This window comes from Platichthys flesus, chromosome 8, assembly GCF_949316205.1.
Source record: "Platichthys flesus chromosome 8, fPlaFle2.1, whole genome shotgun sequence".
NCBI lineage: Eukaryota > Metazoa > Chordata > Actinopteri > Pleuronectiformes > Pleuronectidae > Platichthys > Platichthys flesus.
Window position 1 is genome coordinate 7,174,253 of NC_084952.1, and position 20,181 is coordinate 7,194,433.

A 20,181-nucleotide genomic window follows, 5' to 3' on the forward strand; every position below is an offset into this window, starting at 1 on the left:
CTTCCTCTGTTCACGGACGTCCAGCATTTTAAAGGTGTTTTGGGTCAGTTTGTGGGACGATCTCTTTTTCTTCATTGATTAAACAGTGAATTAAGGCAAGTGGCAGAATTTGTTTTGGTTTGTTTGAAAAAAATAGGAAAGAGACCTTTTATATGATACATCATTTGCTTTCCATAGTGCACACAGAAAGGGATGGAGTAATCAAATTCTGTTCACACCAACCTCCACTGCAGCACTGTCTACAGTAGGAAAGAATGTAATAATGCCTTCAGCAAAGTTTTTCGCTGAAATTCGTGATACTGGTTCAAAGTTTAGACATTTCTAGAAAACAATAAAATAACAAAGAAATCAGTTATGACTTGAAGCAAAACGAAAACTAAATGTAATTTAAATGCAAACTTTTCAAGCCATTCAATTGCAATAACACTCAAATTGAAAAAAAGTTTGTTTCTGCTTTTGAATTCACAACTCCTCATCAGCTATCTTGTTGTTTTCTCCAGGAACACACTGATTGTTTACCCAGCAGTCACAGTTGGGCTAAATGTGTTCGCTCTAGATAATAAGTCCCTTTACACAGGTACCCGTTTGTTTCTTGTTGTTTAATGAGTGGTGAAGTTAGTCAGGATCGTACTCCATATTTAAAAAGTAAATCAATAAATCAGAAGAGAGATGACCCACCCCATGAAGAAGTTTTATATCTGCTGTTATAAAGTGGTCAGTATGATGGATGGGCAGATTAATTAAAGGTCTGTTATTATCAAACATGCCAGAAAACATCTTCAAACACTGGAGGAGTTGAACCACACGCTCTTTAAAGTCTATTTATCCCACAGTGTGATTATTTAGTGGATTTTGTTGTTCTTGACCTCTTGGTGGGAGCTGAAGCTTTTGGCTGCAGGACATTACCTGCCTTTGTGTTACTGTTGACTTGGGGGCAGTGAGTCTGACGCCTGTGTAGGCCTGATGGTACATTTTGTGCCAGGAATCACAACCAGCTTGCTGCACAACACAGCTGCCAAACTGCACCGCAGTGCCCACTTGTCCACATCCACTGCTTTCGCTTGTGTCGGAGGACTTGAAGCATTTTAATACAGCGCGGTAATGTTGTAGAACAAACAAACACGATTTGTCAACACCTCTTCTTGTGGATATATATTGGTGGCATTGCAGGAGTGGTGCTCTGTCAAGTGATTCTCTGGCTGTGAATGATGACGGGGCAGCGAAGGCTGTTAACAACATTTCAGCAGTGCAGAGAGGTGAGCAGTTGCTTTGCCCTCTGTTCAAGGCCCATTCCTATCAATATTCATGCTTATGGAAAGTTCTTAAGAGATAGGCCTTGATTTAGCCTAATTCGGTTTCCAGAGAAGATTCTGCACTTAGAAAGGCACATAGAGTAACTCCCTCCTCTCACGTCATCATGAAACCTACGGCAAACATAGTTCGGCATTTCAAAACGTGTCTCAGATACTTTGTATGGTGCCCTGTCAAACCTCCACCTAGGAATACACCAGTATGTGAACTGGGACCCTGTGAGGCTCACTCAATGAGGTGTGACTTAAGCTGGGGAGTCACCTCAACCTTTCCTGTCCAGATGATCATCTGCTCACCATCAGTCAGGGACAGGTATGTGAGGTAAGGAGAGAGGAGAAGACGAGGTATGTAATTAGAGAGGAAAGGATTAAGCAAGATGGAGGTCAAAGATAACATGCTACGAGCCAAAAGACAGAGATATGCCTCATCCTGGAAACACATTTCTGTGTTAGTTGTCTTCCTCCACAGAGGGCAGTGGAGTTAATGACATTTTTCACTCTTACCAGAGAGATAAACACACCATTAACTGATCTCAAAATAGACGACACTAAATACCACTGCAGTCACTTTAAGATGATAGACTTTCTGCTAAGTAGAACCTTTTTAAATATCATCCTCTGTTCCTCTCTGAAGGCCACGTGGAGCAGCTACCTGAACCCTGTTGTTCGATTGCAAAAGGTCACGATGAGACGGCACAATGACCTCTTACCGTTATTTTGCAATTAACTTGATAGAGGCACACAAATGGGGCAAACATCTCGTGAGACAAATAGTCATAAATGTTGTTTAGTTTAAAGGGAAATAGTGAATCACAAGAATCCTAGTTAAGAAGAGGGCTATGCCTCTCGAAGCCCTTGTTAAATTTTTACCATTATAGTTGTAGATTAGGCCAAGCCTCCATTTAATATGCAGTAACTGAATTTGAATTATTCATCATTTGAGAGATTTCCTTACTAACGAAACAAATGTGTTGAGCAGGAGATTAGATTTAACTAGGTCATACATTCTATATATTTCTGCGATAATACACAAAACACAAATCTCCTGTTTTTTTTTTTCATTTTAATAGCGAAATCTTTCAGCCACAATTACAAATTTCACCTCACTTTTAAGTCGGGTGGTTTATTTGAGTGAAGAGGGGATACAAAACCATAAAAGCCAAGCAAGGCCACTTTCATCTGCAGAGGCACAGAGTCAAATTAGGGGTTTGATTTGAATGTTTTGCTGCACTAAGCAGGCCACAGAAGGAACATCATTGTTAAGACAAAAAAATACCCCAAAATCAAGACATCAGACAAACATCATTCCCCGGTGACACTGAAATTGAATGAGACCATGCACTGGCTGTTACTCATTACTACAGGCTGACAGAGGTAATTGAATTCTGCCTGGAAAACATTCAGTTTATTTATGACCAGTCTTTTTCTGGGGGAAATGTGGACGGGGTAAAAGACCAACATCGGTTAGTCGCTTTGTGCGTTTTCATTTCCCAAAATGCGAGAGGATTAATATGTAACTGCTGTGTCTTCCTCCTCCTCCTCCCTTAAGAGTACCGTGTCCGTGTGTCGGCTGATGCTCAACAAAGTCACCCATGTGTGTGTTTTGATGTAACCTCCTTAAAGCGGTGAATAGAGCCTTGTCCATCCAATATTCTTCAAAGGGCTTGGCTGTGGTCCAAATGCTAGAGGAAGACAGATCCCCATGTTATTGTCATGTCTATGAGTCTTCCCAAGCTTCATCATTATAACATGGCAGACCAGACATTTTGCGCAATTTGATCAGATGCCCGAAAAACACTGTTGAATTTCCACTCGAATACTTTTCGGGGCAGCCTATCAAGTTTTATTTTGAAAGCGGGCTGTTTGTTTAAAAAATCAAAGGGAGAATGAGCTAAAGCGCTGAGTCAGCATATGAAAGAAAACAGTTTTTAAATTGTCTCCGCAGTGGGCAGTTGTTATGTTGATCTTTTAAAATCTGTGTTCCATACACGAGATGAATCCTAGATTAATATGAATATATATTTCCCAGATCATCCTTCAACAATGGCTGAAAATGATTGCAATATTTATTTTCCGGGAAATATGTTGAGCAAATGCTGTTGTTTACTGAAGAGGAAACCTGGTGTATTATCTGAATCCATCAAAGCCCATTAGAGAATCACTGATTCTCTGAAAATTGATTGAAAGACAAAGTGTGGTAGGTTTTTGTGTCGTAACAGTAATCTGAATCACTTGTTTCTAGAATTGTGTACTGCTGACTTCCGTGGACTGGAAATTGAAAGCAGTTTTGAATATTTGCAAGAGGGGAATGACTTCCTGGCCTGGTAAACACTTCAATTTATCTTTTGAAATGAGTTTGTGATGACACGGGAAACAGACATATTGCCGGGGCAGAGGAGAAAATTATTTGACCCGGCGGATATCTTCTAAAAGTATACAAGGTTGTTTGACCTGAACTACACAACCTCAATTTTAGGTTGTACAAACAGGAAAGTATGCATGTTTGAAAACAGCCTTTGCCTTTGAAACCACCTTCACGCAGTTGGCAAGATTTTCAGGTAAACCCATAGCTAAAGTATTGCATTCCAAAGCAACAGTCAACAACAGGCAGTAAATCATACCCTCATGAAAGTTATACTGTTAAATCCCTAATCTAACTTTTAGTTGAGGTTCACCTTTCATCCTTGACTTTGGAAACAGCACTTGACAAAACAGTAGGTGTTTATCCATCCACCTTTCTTATGTGCATTTGTGTGACATAGGAGTCTGGTTACGGTTGAAGGGATAAATTCACCAATCTCAAATTAACTTTAACATTTCCCCTAATAATCCACAACCCTGAATTGTTTCTAGCAATGTTGGATCTCGGCTTTTGGCAATGGAATACAAATGAAAGACTTATTATCAAATAACATTGTATTGTCGTAGAAAAACTGATTGAGAAAACCCGTCTTCTGAAGGAAGATACATTTGGAGTTTGACAAATAATCCTTTATCTCACAAAAACACTCTAGATTGTATCTGCGATTGAGAGAACATTTTTCCAACAACCAAGGGAAAGGTGTCTCCTAGTTTGTTGTTTGTTCTATGATGTAATGCATGGCACGTCTCCCGCTAATACACAGAGGATTAAAGGTGCTGGGAGAAAGAATTGTCAGTTACTGTTGATGATGAAACACGGGAGGATATTTGGAGTTAAGCCAAAAAGATATTCAATCGCTACTCGAATGAAAGCAATCCAGTTTGGAATTATAAATAGAAAACATGCATCCCATAATCGCAGGGATTCTTTTAATCCCTCACTTTTTCCTCTGCCTCAAATGTGAAACAGAAATAGGTACCCCTCACCCATTGTCTATGGCCATGTCGGAAATGCGAGAGTAATATGTGACGTAAAAAATGGAGAAAAATATTTGACAGATATAAAAAAAATGGATCCAATGTCTTTCCATTTCTCCCTGATTCTGAATTCTTGTCACTTCGAACTGGCCTCCATCTTGCCGTCTGATTTTATAAACGTGGGGTGGTCAATCAGTTTCCCAGTGAGGGACTCACGTGCACTCACATGCGCGCACGGCAAGACCAGCTACCAAAACAAAGAACAGAGAAGCTCCGATTACAACACATACAGAGGCGGTGCGACCGTATTCACTGCACAGGAAGCCAGTTCATTAAATATCTCCACATAGAAACAAAGTTGTTGGCTGCTATATTAAAGGGATAGTTCACCCAAAAATGAAAATCCACTTATTATCTGGGAGCTAATATGCTAATTGAGGGGTTGGTCTATAACACTTTAGTAGTTTAGGGGAAAACAATGTTTTTGATCACAACGAACATTAAGGCCAAAAAACATGGTGTAAACTGCCTTGTTTCGAGTCAGAGACTTGGATGACGCTTCACCCACCCCTCCATTGTCATAGTGGTGAGTAGATGATATAATGAGGGACTTTTCATTTTGGTGTGAACTATCCCTCCATCATCTCCAAATCATCTCCAAATATATATATAGAATTATATGAAAACAAAGTAAAAACCTGTTTCAATGCAGGTGATATTTTCCAAAAATTCAAGGTCTTAATCTACTGATTCACCTGAGCCCAGAGTCCAGTATCTGCAGCTGGATGCCAGGAATCCCACTATTTATCTTTTAAATAAATGCATTAATCGTTTGAAGCATCTTGGACATGTACTCTCCTGCTCTATTTATTTAGGATCACAGAGTATCTTGGGCCATCAGGATCACAGGAATGTCTCATTACAGTATGCATGCTAAGCACCAGTACTGAATAGATGATCTCTATGCTTCTTCTCCTCCAACTGGCAGCTCGTAGAACGACACCTTCTTGAAACACACAGCTGTCAAAAGTTTTGGAGCCGCCACCTCGCTGTGTTGGGCACTTACCGCTTGGCTGTGCCCCAAAAAGAGATCGTGATCGAATTTACCTTTTACTGAATCTGTGTGTGTGTTTAATGGAGCCAGCTGCGCAGAGGGGCAGCGTGTTGGGTGATTCCTCCTCGTTCTCTCCGGGTGATTTGCCGTATAGCGGTACCCTGGCAGTGTCTGCTCCCATGCAAACTACATCTCCTCCTCCTCCTCCGCCTTCTCCTCCTCCTCCTCCTCCTCCTCCTGTGTGACACTTCGCTCTCACCGGCAGACCGACACGGGGAGCAGCGGCGCAGGACTCCAAACACTTCGCCTGCGCGCTGCGTGCGTCCGTAGCGAACTCCAGCGCGTTGCGCGTCGTGAGGGCGGGCGGACTCGCCGTAGCTAAAAAAAGGGTCCCGCTTTGACTGGCTGCTCTCATTGCGGTCCAGTCTGCCGAGCGGAGTGGACTGACTGAGGGACGAGCCCCCACCTTCCCACCCACCAACCAACCCCGCCGTCTCCATTCAAGGATTTGTGTTGCTTCGTATACACTGCGTCCTGACACAGCGGAGGACCGACGGGAATCGAACCTCGCCTAGCGTCGACCATGTTTCTCCTGCAGTACACAGGTAGGTTCCGTACAAGTTTGCCCGCTGCTCTGATCGCTCACGGGAAGATGTTGTGATTTCTTCCATGCCTGTGTGTGTGTGTACTTGTGCCGCTGCAGGCTCCAGTGTGTCGCGGCAGGTAACACATGGCTCATATGACGCTTCGACACATTTCTCTGCGCTCTTTCACAGAACTTGCAGGAACAAGCCGAGCGGTTTTCTCCCCGTCTCCTCTGTGCGTAATCGTCGGGCGTGTACCAGCTGTTGAGACCGCAGCCGCCTCTCTCCGGTGTGGCACAGGGCTGCTGGGATTTTCCGTGCGTTTCAGCGTTGGATGTGCAGTGTTGTGCTTTATTATGATGATGCTAGAGGTGATGGTGATGGTGATAAATAAGGAGCAATTCTCCCTGTGCGCGTTGCTTGGGTCGCAGCTGTATGAACGAGGCTGGCGCACGCCCGCTGCAGCTGTTCATGGATGAAGTTTTCAGAATAGATGTAATCCGCGTTGACGCCGGATCGCTGCTGTATTGAAATCCTCATCCCCCCTACCCCTCCACATGTTATTCATCCCGGTTTCTATTATGTTCTATTGTGGCACAATGGAGCCCGGTGAGTCACGTATTATAGCGGATTGACAGGCCTATGTCATGCGAGTTGCCTGCTGTATAGAAAACCTGCACAAGTTGTTATAGGCTTCTTTTTTGTGCTGCTGATGCTGCTGATGCGTCCAACTGTTCAGATCCCCGTGTCCTTTATCCTCGCTGGGTGTTTTTTAATGGGAGTTTTTTTTTTAATCCGTCCTCTCAGGATCTAATTAAGCGAGGATGCTGTGTGAACTCCTCACATTAACCTGCTTACTCCTGCTTCATCCTGGCAACGTGTCCCCCCCCCACCCCCATGCTTCCTCTGTACTCAGTGTGTAAATTCAGATGTCCCACCTCAGCCCTAAAAAGCAATGACGTGTCCGAAAGATTAGTCTCGTGCTATTAACTTGCTGTTTGTCATCACTGACTGAGAAAAAAATCCAACTTTCCATTTCAGTCCCCTTCCCACCTCATATATTAGATTTATACTCCTCCATGTTTAGATCTATAGCCACAGCACAATATGGTCTTAGTGTTTCACATTTGGAAACAGACTTTTCGGTCTTTGGGAAGTAAGGTTTAATTGGTTTGCCTAATGAAGCGTATTTTTGAGCTAATAGTGTTTTTTTCAGTACAGTGATCCAGATAATTCCACACAGCTTAATTTATAATTTGAATCGGAGCCTGTAGTCTGAATAAAACAAGTAGTTCAATACAAAATTGTCAGTATAACCTGGGGAAAAAAGTGCTTCTGTCCAGTGCATGAAAATGAGTGGATGGAGGTTTTTGTTTCTCTGCCGTGCTCTCGTTCATCTCTGTGCCGACAGAACGGATCAGTTCCCTTCTCTTCCATTTTCTTCTTCTACCGGGGGCACAAACATGTTTTGAACCAGATCAAATGGGGGGGTTGAGTGCATCCCCATGACCACAGGGAGAAACAAGGTCCATCAGGCCTAGTGACTGCCACTTACCTCCACACTGAGCTCGTCCTCTCTGATCAATCAGGAGAGCATTCTAGATTGCTTTTAATGGTGCGAGAGGAGGGGGCACTTTGCTTAGATCAGTCAGAGAGGAGGGATTTAAAGGTTGCACACAGAGTGCTTGAGACCGTGTTTGAATATTCCAGCTCTCGGTGGCATAGGTTGCTGGGGCTGCAGAACAAATTAGTCTGAATTCAGAGCGGACCACTGTGTAGTACCAGGAGATTTGACAGCTCTGGAAAATCTCAAATTTTTAATTGGTTGCTGCATGACAATTTGTGGTTGCTAAGTGTGAATCTCGTTTCAGTGACTGTCAAGAAGATAAAAACGTGTCAAAGATGACTGAAAAAGGCAAAAAAACACTTACACTGGAAACTGTCCTGCTTTCGTGGTCATTTCAAATGTTGCCTCCTGCAGGAAACTCACAGTATGTCCCTGCACTTCTAAAGGCATAAATTGCTGCCCTGACCAACAACGTGTCATGACTGTAAAATCCTTAAAAGACTAAATCCAACCTTAGTGTGTTTATTTTGATTAAGACTAATTCCATATTCCGCAAAGCATATTTTATTTACATCTGCTAAAACATTATAATCAAAGCACAGCTTTTTAATTTGGAAGTGAGCATCATAGTCAAGGTTGAATGTAATACATGCACACTCACCAGCAGTGGCTTTTTAAATAAAGTTCAAGTTATCCTGGAAAGAAATCATTCGCTAACTGAATGCGGTCCAGTTATTTTATCCGTCTTTGATGACAATCGCAAGCCACTTCACCTCGCTAAATGAAAAATAGCACTTGACTTCAGTTTCCTCCACGCTTGTGACTCCCACAGCTGCTCACTGACTCATCCTGCCCATCCTCATTCGCCACTGTTGTTCTCATCTGACTGTTCAAAGTTGAGCTGGAAAAAAAGTGTGAACCTCTTAGGCTTACGGATGAGGCAAGTTCAGCGCATAAAGTCAGGACTGCAAATTTCTTTGTGCTATAGATTTTGGCAGCCAAGCTAGACGGAGTAGTCCTGCTAATACCAAGACTAATAATACAGTAAACAAGAGGGAGAGATAGGTGTTTTCATGTCGAATTGTTGAGAATCTATAACCTAGACGTAGGCTCAAACTGACTGTGATGCAAGTATGTCTCCCCCTGCGTCAGGTCACATCTTGCACTCAGACTGGGTTTAAGAAATAAACTTATTACTGCAGATATTCCCACATTGAATGACGAAATGCTTTGTAATGTATATATTTGTTTATAGCTTAACCACATTTTTAAGTTTTTCTGTGAAGATTCTAAAGTACAACATGGGGCATTCATAAGTTGCAAGCGGCTACTTGTGGACTGTAAAACCTCATGACTTTGGTGGCAAGTCGAGTCCCCTCTGGTTGTGTTTTACATAACAACTTTCCATATTTAGACTTGTCATACTCTCATGTCAAAGTGCACTAGAATTGATGCATTTTTTGTTCAACTGACTGCAATTCCCACTACAGGATGTCCTCAGTTTCTCCCCCACAGCTCCACAGCTCCACAGCTGTCTCTGTGCCAAACCCTGAATTCTTTAAATCCCGCTTCCTCTAAATGTAGTCATTTCATCTGGCTCATGAAATCGTCATTAACCCTTCTGTGGCCTGCCCTGAAGTTTTCGCTTCATGGTTATAGTAGATGAGAGTCATGCAAATATCTAGTATTATAATGTTTTGTTTGGATTGGTCCAGAAACTCAAGGCTGTAACTTAATAACACACTAACCACAGCCAGCAAATTGTTGGGAGGCAAAGCTTGACCTGGGTTTTCTACAATTCCCATCTCTTACTCCATCTTGGAGAGGACATGCTCTTGATTCTGTGACAAACTGCCAGGGCACCGTCTGTGCAAACTTTCTTCATCTTGTGAGATTAGAAGCTTTGCCTCCAGATGCTGCCACCTTCATCAGACAACGTTTACAGATTGCTTCTTCAGAGTCATCAAGTTCCAATATGAAATTGGTTTCAAATCAAAAACATTGCCTTTCACTTTGACACCACATCCATCACCATTGTCCCGTTGGTCAGCTCTAGTCTTCACATGGCAAGACTCTGCTACTATGATGACCACAGCAACCTTCATTCAGAAAAAATGCTTTAATATAATCTTGTTGAAGTAGCTTTGTAAAGTCAAGAAGAACAAAGTGTTCTGCTGTGTGTATTTGTACAGTACTATAAAAAAAGCTGTTTCTTTCCATGATCTTCCATCAGTAATCATTAAGAAAACTCTGTATGGATTAAAGACATGGATTCTTCTCTATACTCTTACAACATACTTTGCTGATTCTGTCAAGTCAGTCCCCTGCATATTGTGCCAACACTCAAATGCACCCGCTGTTGGGATAATCTTGGTGTTATTACTTGATTGTTTCATTGCCTCACTATTCAGCCCAAATCTCGGTAGCTGTCTAATGATGCAGGATAAATGTTCAGCTTTTGAACTGCAGCAGCAGCATTAATGGCAAGCTAATGTGTGCTTAGGTTGAATGAAAAGTATACTTGCTTTTGTGGAAGATCCCTTTGAGGATCAGCAGTGTTGGCAGCGGCAGAGGTTCAGCCTGCCATCTGGTATCGAGTAGCTAAGAGAGCTTGGCAGCCTAGAGGCAACCTACTCGGGGGCTCCTACCATATCACTGACAGAGCTCTTCATTACGCATCACTTTCTTGATAAGCAACCACACAGGGAACCTTGAAATTGGAACTAAGGACCAGGCAACGGCAAGTTCAGGAGCTACATGAAAGATGAATTGAACCGTCAGCTTTATTCTACATTTGCTGTACATGAGACTGGATTGTGGCAGTGGTGCTGCTGTGCTAAACCCCGCTGACAGTCCCTTTGAGCAGAGGAGAATAGAGGAGCAGTTTGAAGACGCTGGATTATGCCGTTCACCGGGGAGTTGCTGTGCAACTTTTAAGCACTTTCATATCTACTCTCAAAAAACATATAATGAAAACTTCAGTCTTCTACATTTTTTCTCAATGTTCTGGGGAAGTTCTCTTAACTATATTACATCTTTACAATGAAAAACATATCTGTATCCACAAGGCACAGTGTGTCTAGATATTTGAAGCAGATTTGGGTAGAAAGCCATTTAAAATGAAGGGACCATATTTTAATGAAAACATAAAGCTTGATCCTCAAGTTATTTGTAATTATTATTAACTTTTTCTTTTCGGTCTGTCCCTTGGTCAATTTGGACTTCTTATATGGAACTCAATTGGCTCAATTAACCCTCAATTCAATTACTTCAGTTTGACATGCACTCATGTTTTCCTTGATAAAGGGTTGTACTAATCTTCACAACCCTATAGCATCTTGTAGCTTAATGGTAGAAAAACATAATACACAACCAAAACTTACACAGTACAATTCCCAGCTGGGGAACCCTTGTTCCATGTCTTTCCTCTCTCTTTCCATCTGTCTCTCTCTGCCCCTGTTTCCTGTGTCTCTGTAGACTGCCAACTGTCAAAGAAAGGCAAAATGCCAAAAAACAAACAAAAAAGTTGCTCCTGACTTATAGATATCCTATGACATGGATGACGGGAATCTTTCCAAACATCATGACAGCCGCAAAGGTCCAACACTCATATTTGACTGTCAGACCTTTGCAACTGAAAAATTGAAGAGTAGCATTCTGACAAACTGCAGGACCTGTTTATTCTAGTGTTTTAGTAATGAGAGAATCCACAGCTGTCACTGTAATGTGCAGACACTGGACTGTCCCACTTCAGTGCGCCGCTAGAAAGAACACGATAACTCCCTCGGTGAAACAGTCAGAGAAATATTACACCTGGCTGGCAATCTGACACAGAGCGAACCATTGTTTTTGTTTTTACAGCAAGTCCCCCCCCCCCCCCCCCCCTTACCAGTAGAACCAAGGCAAGCTATTAAAAGTATCACAACTCGTGGCGTAATAGATCATCAGAGTGATGTAGGGCATTAATGCTGTTTGAAGTTACCTGAGTCCACAGCTGCCACAGAGATTATATTACAATACATGTTCTGCCTTGGCACTGGATGAAAAGTAGAGACACTAAATCTAACTTTTGTGTAGGAGGTACATTGTTTGTCTTCTTTATATATAATAAGGACTTTGCAGTTGCATACACCTTGGGATTTATTTTTTGAGGAACTGAATTTATTGCAGGAAGTTCCAGGACATTTATTAGATTATTTTTTTGCTGCTGTCCTATGAATATATGGCTGTGCAGAAGTTGACCCTAAAATCTGTTCCTCCAAACATTGATATGTTGAACATTTTCCCTGAAGAGAAAAAGGAGAAAGCCGACTCCACGGTTCAGTGGTTTGGACCAGAGAACAGGGGTGTCCGCAGAGATTGCTTGTCTGGAAAGCAGCCATCACTCGACTGTTATAGAGACGGAAAGCCCAGATTTATAGGGCTCTTACTTTAGGAAGAAGGAATGGCTTAAGGAAGGAGGTGGCATGAAAACAAAATGGTTCCAGAAAGGATGGGCAGAATGTTACCCAGAATGCATTAATAATAGGGCAGCAGAGGTTTTCTGTGCTGTCTTATGGGGGCATTTTGACTCTTAGTGAAGAAGGAAATGATACAAAGTGCTTTCATGTGTTGGTTGGTAAAAAATGTATTTTAACTTCATATTCCGAACCACGTTTAAATGATAACTTGGACCTCTGTTGAAATGGGGTGATGCTGAAATTTTCCATTTGTAGGATGCATTTTTTGTGGTGATTTGTGTTTGGGGTGTTACTTCCCATTTTATATAAACAAAGTCACACTCACAGATCCCCACTGTGCAGAACCTTTCATAGGTTTTAAGAGAAAACCCTATCTGAATGTCTTCGGAGCAGCCCTGAGAGGTTTGGCGTTGGAGCTCAAAGGAAGCACTGTACTTGCATGTTTACTGCACTGAGCCCGACCAGCGTCAGACCCCCAGTGCCGGATAAATGCAAGGCTTTTTCTGCACTCAGCACATCTGACTAGCCAATACTAGTTCTCTTGGGGGTTTTTCCTCTCTCTTCTGAGGTCGGGAGTGGTGGGGGGGGGCTGTCGGCCTCCATGAGAGGATGATACAAGAGCAGTGTTACATTTTGACCGGGTGTAGTTTTCAGTTGGATTCTTTAAATTATAGCTCTGTCTATTTCGGAACCATAGGAACGCCAGTTGAGGTCAGCATTTGGGTGGACTCAGGAGCTCTCACGTTTACACGGTCATGCTGAGTTGAATTGAGGACATCCATTTAAATCCAGGTCCACTTGACTTTTTTGCAGTTTTGCAGTTTAAAGTATACACGTCATCCCCCCCCCCCAGAACATCATTAGTTTTGCCTTCTAAAAAGACAAACAACCAGGACTCTGGCTATTCATGAACTCATCCTCAGAAAGCACCACTAGTAGTTGTGGCTGAAGCTGAAATTACACTGTTAACCCTCAGGCAAGTGTCAGCAAACTTTGTGGGGATAATTTGAAACAGGCACTTAGAGGAAACAGTGAGGGAAATGTTGTCTAGAGCAGAGTGAAATGCCACTGCACCTGTTTGGCTGTTCTCTGGGTTGGCGTGCTTCACGAGATAAGTGTTTCAGCAAATGTTGGAAAATGGTGCAGGGTAAAGCTCATGTCACGAAAAGTGGTCAGTAAATGCAGTACGTCTGCGCCATGCTTTATTTATGCTATCTGTCTGTGTGATATAGACAATTGGAGCTACTCTAAATTTCAGTACTCACATCTGTTTCATTTGCTTTTTAATATCGCTACCAAGCGTTCGTGTATCAAGTATGAAAAATGTTTTATCACCTCCTTCTATTTACTACCTTGTCTATAGTCACTTCACTGCCAACCACTATCTAACTAGCTTCTCAATAAAAGGGGAACATTTCCTCTTAAATTTATTTGGGTTCATTGCTCAAATGATGCTTGATTTTATGATAATACTGATGTGCAGGTCTTACGTACACACTTGATGGCAATCTGATGACCAAAACATTGTCATCAAGTGAATTAAAATGGTTGGAAGTTTTCTGGTATTAACCTTTGTGGTACAGTCAATGTCAAGGACGGAGGACTGGGGTGTATGACATGTAATTCAGGTCCTTGGCCATAATCGAAACTTGGCTACTGGGGTGTTTCAGAATGGTAGGTTTCACAGTTTACATTTTTTTTTCAATAGTGTGTATTTTCCAAAATACACACTAGTTTAAGCTTGCAGAGTCTAAGATCATTGGATTACAGTTGTAAAGTTTCACAATTTAAAGGACACAGTCAAGTGTTTACATCACAGCTCCTCAAAACAAAGAGAAACAAATTAGCAATGTGCCCAAGATCAGTCACTAGAAACCAAAGCCTCTAGTTCTTCGCCTTGGGATATTTTTAGCACTCTCTGAAAGCAAGTCCTCTTAACCAGCATAGGTCGATACATCTTTAAATGCTCTTTGACCTCTCCCTCAGTGTTTTAGCCTGCAGGAAAACTTTTCTTTTTGGATTACCACATCGTTTCTTCTTCCTTTGTGGCTATACATCAAGATGGGTTATTCAGATTATCTGTCCTAGATACTAAATGTTGTGTTGTTGTGGAGGCTGTGGCCTTAAGGACATATGCTGACAGCAGCTGACTTACCCTCATAGCACTGAACACAGCCATTACAGACAGCGAGGTAATTGGATTCACAAATCAGCCATGGCTTCGGGTTTATAGGGGCATTGGGCTTTATGGGTCATATTTCAGAGCCTGGTGGGCAGTTTTTCAGTAAGGGGGTTTGATCACTGTGAGAAACTGGTGCAGCAGAGAGTCAGAGGAGCATCTTAACTCTCCTTTTTACCTCGGAGAAACCTGTGGAGAGAACATGTAGAGGTAAAGAGTGGATGCAGAAACCTCTGTCCCAAACAAAGTGTTGTTAAATATAATGGCTCGGAGGTGAAATTGAAATAATGGTAATTATATTTCTTTACTCTGATTTTACCCTGCACTAGCTTGACATGCGCACATACAACCATGCTCTTCTAGTTCATCTTGTGCCCTTCCTGCGCTTTACGTGAAAAATATCCATCCTCAACCACCTATTTTATATACATAGAATACTTTCCTTCTCTTCAGCAGCGGAATATATACTGTGGGTTCTCAGTCACGCTGTCCTGTCCCAAGACAGGAAGGTAGATCGATACATAGATTAATTATTGTGCCAAAGTTGAGGACTGTGCCAACAACCTGTATTTTTCAGGCCTCTAGGGTGTCCACAAGATTCCCTGTCCAACAAGCGTTGAGCTTTAGCTTGTTAGTGTGGTCTCTGGACTGAAGCTGTGCTGAGAGAAAATTGGACGAAGCTGCAGGGGTAACACACTGAGGCTCAATGTGGCTCAGCACTACCAACAGGCAAAGTAGGGGTTCTATAGTATTTTCTCGGCTATCCTCCGGAATATAGGGTATTAGGTTAACTGTTCTATTAAGGTATCAGAAGTGTACGGATACCCAACACTGCAGGGAATGATAGCTGTTTCAACGGGCACCCAGCCTTAAAAAATGACTAATATCCCTAGCTTGATTAGCATTAGATCAATAATAAAAGTCTGATAACATCAAACAACATCCCCAGGCTAGAATGATTTATCTTGCTGTGTATGACTTATAAATACTTCAAATGTAAATAAGTCCTTATTCATATTGCATTGTATTCCTTCACTCTGCTCATCTTTACTTGAGGATTATTTAGAAGGGTTGGGCGGTGTGTCAGTGAGTTTCTATTGAGGCACAATGATGTATCGTGTCTTGAAATGTCCGATATGTCATGTCAATAAATCAGAAGCATGTGTCTGGGTGTGAGCCCAAACTGCCTGGAGAGGGGAAATTGGCTGACAGCTTGAGTGATAAGTTTCCCTCCTGATAGCCAGGGTTTTATTTGAGCATTTTAGTGTTTTGTAAAGGTGAACTTGTTTTGAAACTATAAAATAAACTTGAGTCACTGACAGCTAGTTGTCTGAAGCACATTGTTGTTTTTTTTACCAGGACCTCTCAAGGTTACCACATCTGATCATTTTAGTAGTGGAAAGTGCCAGTTTTCTGTTCTGTTTAGTTGAAATTCAGTGAAAGGTCTATCTACCTGGTTCTATATGTCAAAACTGCTGCTTTTAATGCACCCTACTGTTTCCAGAAACCCTCGTAGTATTCAAGTTGAAATGAAAGCAAATGCAAAACATTTTTGGGCTTTAATTTGATAAAGCAAACCACTTCACCCACATCGACCACAAAGTAAATGTCTGATTCAGGGTCAGTGGAGCAGATTCATATTATTCAAAAGAGTGTGTCAATAATTAAGGTCTTTGATCCTCTTATTGTTAATTTTACTCTCATTTCAATATTTATTGGACTATTGAATATAATGACAGCTCTTTAGCCCAACAAAAACCTGACATTGTCCAATCCTAGTTATGATTGGGCCAGTGTTAAAGCCTGGTCTAGTATCTTCAATTATACCATTGAAATGGTGCAGAATAACATTGAAATGGGATTTGTTTGAAATAAGGACTTTATTATATAGCATATCTGCACTAGAATCTCTTTCGATAGAGAAAAATATGACCTTTTGATTTTAACGTCATCTGTATTATTTTGAGAATATGACATTGTTTTGTGGATTTTTCTCTGTTGCGAACCGTCACACTCCATGCACGGAAACCATACAAATGGGGTTTTTACTGGAACTTTTAGACGTAGCACTCATCTCTTCTATCATCTCTCTAATTCATATACAGTCAACAACAGGTAAGGCTGTCTGTGCAGTCTCAGCTGCCTGAGAGCCAGACAGCAGCTGGCTCTCAGCATGTACGTTGGTACAGTGTGTGATGATAAACATCACGAGGCAAACTAATGTAACGCCATGCAGGTTTTTTATGTATTAAGTGATTAAGCTGACATGATCAGATTAACATCTTGTTCTTGTCGCACTTTCTTTCCAGTTTCTTCCCCCATCACATTAGCCATTAACAACTTTATGACTGCAGTCCCCAATTAGTTTTCTCCTACTAGTGATGGTGAGATGGATGGTGTGAGGAGAGACAGTAGATAAAAAGAGAGAACAGTGTAGTGGAGCCTGGCTCAGCTAGATAATAGCCCTGGGAGCTCTCCTGTTGCATGATCATAGGGGCTTCGTTGTTTGTACTGTTTGGGTAAATAAATGGGGGGAGGCCCACTCAGTGGAGTTTGGCTCTTGGCTTAGTTTCTGCCCCCTAATCTTCCCTTAAGACCAGATAATTAATGCTGCAATGGCAGGAGAGCCCGCAGTCCTTCTGTTAATGGAAGAGATTCATCTTGTTTACTCACCCTACTGCTTGTTTGCTTATTCCGAGCTTGGCCAGGGTGTCAGCACAACAGTGGTCGAAGATATTGAGATTTGGCATCTGCTCGGATATCTAATGGCAGATCATATCATCTGGGAGTGGACAGGAATATTCTCAGCTCGGATTTGATCCCAGATCCTAATTGTCTGACTTTATCGCCATTGTTTTTTTAGTCACATATTAAATGGATTAGGAGACGAGTGAATGTTTAGACATTCAAATCACACTCTGACCTCAAATCATCACAGTTTATGCAAGAAGTACTTAATAAAAAATCATCTCAGTAAAAAATAAACTGACTCTTTATGTTAAAAGATATTGCGAATGCTATTCCTTATTCTTGTCTATCTTGTCCACAAAAAGCCAGTATACTGCATTAGTACTTCTCTCAATACTTTCAATCTCCCTGCCAGGTCCGTGGAATTCTAACCAAGCTGAGTGCTTGAAAAAAAGATCAGAAGTCCTATAGAAATGTAAAGTGATCAGCTCAAACAGCTGGGCAGTATAGTTTTTATGAACGATCAAAAATCTGTTGCTTTAGTCTAAACAGACTCACAAAATTTGACTGGTTTTGAGTAGGTGCCCAGATTCATAGACAGACGGACCACATGTTGGTTTCTTAGTTTGCTTGCTTTTTCATTATCCTGGTTGTAAACACCTCCTGGTAGTAAGAGAGAGACGAGTTGCATAATGCATAGGGGAGCCGCCGCCTTATCATATCAGCTTTCATCAATTTAACGGTGATGATTGGATGATCTCACTATAGAGAAGCTTGCTTTGGTGTTATAGACAAGTGCCAGACAGACTGTGGCTTGTCACTTACAATAGCTGGACATATAGCCTGCAGGACATATAACAGAGCAGTGGGGGAATGAGAGGTGTACCTCTGGTAGAAGTGATCCTGTGGGCGGTTATAGCTGCTCAAATCCCTCCCTGGAGCATTATTCTAACAAAGGCTTTTGAAGAGCGAAGCTATCAGCCTCAGCCTCCTGACCAGACTCTCATTAGCTAACACCACTACCAGGGAAAACCAAGCGAGATGGAGGCACTTCTTCAGCAGCGCTCCAGAGAAAAATGCCTCTCTAACTGCAAATTTATTTAAAAAAGTGGGATTCGTTGTGTGAGAACAAGGCATGGAGCACATTTAGTATTGTCTAGTGAAGAGAGTTTCTTTCTTTGAGTGACATGTCACACACCTTCTCATGAATGTGGATGCTAGGGAGAGTGTAATCCCTAGGGCTTGCTCTAAGGTAAACACAGCAATGTGGGGATGAGAGATATTCCTATGGGAGATTAGTTCCAGGTTGTGTTTAATTGTCTTTGCACACCGAGCTTTGTACATGCTGCCTGCGGCTGAGGTGGTAGAAGCTATAGCAGACGGACTTATTGAATGTAGAGAAACATTCGCAAAGTGGCACAAGAGCTGACTCTAAAACAGTGATAGGGTTCTGAATCATTTCTAAACAAGGGACTCTTGAGGGCTTGAAGTTGTCAAGGATGCTCGTTCCTGGTTAAGCGCACGTCATTGTTAGGCCTACCTTACCGCTCTGATTAATGAGCTGAGACATGTTAAGCTCTCATTTCAAGTGGTTGGTGCTGCTAAAGGAGAACTGCACTAGACAGCATTTGCAGTCAACTTGATGTAATGCCTTTTGATAGACTGAAGAATCAGAGACAAAGTCTGCTCTGCATGTCGTCTCCAAATTTGTTAGGTATCTAGATTAGATTAGATTAGATTCAACTTTATTGTCATTGCACAGTACCAGGAGATAAACAACAAAATGCGGTTTAGTATCTCACCAGAGGTGCAAAAAAAAAAATCTAGTATTTCCATTAGAGCACTTGTTAAATTAAAACGATGAATATTTTTAAGAAATTTTATTTTTCTTCTTATGGTCCATTGATGGAACTTGCGATATATTACATTATCTTTATTGATAGATATTTCAAATTGTTAAGGAATTCCACATATTCAAATATATATTGTCCTGTGTTTCCTTTTTTTTATTCAAAATAACCCAGACAAATGGATATACAAACTTCTAAAGCTAGTGGCAGTCCAATCAGCTATATGGAAGACTGTGTGTTGGTAAACACACCTGAAGCTTTACCACATGGAGCATGAGGAGATATTTTAGAAAGTTATAAATCATGTTAAGGGTTAATTTTCCACTTTGTAACCTGAATCCCAATAATGTTATTTCGGGAAGACATGCCAATATAACAATCTGTATATGTGCTCTCTTTCACACAAGTTTGCCCCATTATTTGGGCTGAAAATGTCTGCTCATAATGTATGATTTTAAAATTGCACCATTTACATTATAGATAGGTATAATCCTAACCTTTGCAAAGGAAGGAAAGTGGAATTTCTATTTCGAAAAGGGAGAAAATGGATAGTTGAATCATTTCAAATAACAGCTATATCTGCCTCTGCAAGCAGGCACTGAAGGAGCTGCCTCTCAACACACAGCACAATGGCAAATGGAGGCCATAGTTTACAACAGTCATAAAATGACACAAAGGCTGGTGGTTCAATAAAACTCCATAATTCACGTCTCACGTTTATTTGCATTGACAATCGTAACTCCTCTGGAGCCAGTCCAGAGCAAAGCAGCCAAGAATTAACAGCTTGTTAAAGTTTAGAGGGCGTCCTCTTCAGCACTGAAGTCCTTTGAAACACATTTCAGCAGATGGAAATCTTTTATTATTTTTGACTTTATTGGAGTTGGTGTCAGTAAGAAATTAATCAGGAGAGGCAGCGGTCGTGTCAGTGTTTTTAAATCATCTGATGTGTAGAATAATGAGGAAGCGCTCTCTTCCGATGTGAACATTTCCATGAGTTCACAGCATTGCATGCATAGATGACAGACCTAGCATTGTGACACTAGGCATTGCTCATCAATGGTTCTCTGAGGTGCTTCAACAAGATGAGGGTTCTACTGTGTTGTTCTGGGCCTGGTTGGTTACCAGAGAGTTCCAAAGGAATTGAGAGATC

General features: G+C 41.6%; 1 protein-coding gene across 3 annotated transcripts in view; it reads left to right on the plus strand.

Annotated features, from left to right (window-relative positions):
- The window catches only part of enox2 (ecto-NOX disulfide-thiol exchanger 2), a 163,777-nt gene that overhangs the window by 37,856 nt on the left and 105,740 nt on the right, over positions 1-20,181 (plus strand). Inside the window, exon 1 of one of the 3 annotated variants that reach the window (XM_062394410.1) lies at positions 6,027-6,308. The exons of the other annotated variants lie outside the window; for them this stretch is intronic. Within the exon in view, the coding sequence (XP_062250394.1) occupies positions 6,287-6,308 (22 nt within the window). The 5' untranslated portion in view covers positions 6,027-6,286. Of the gene's footprint in view, positions 1-6,026; positions 6,309-20,181 lie in introns of those variants that run through there. 3 annotated transcript variants of the gene reach the window in all.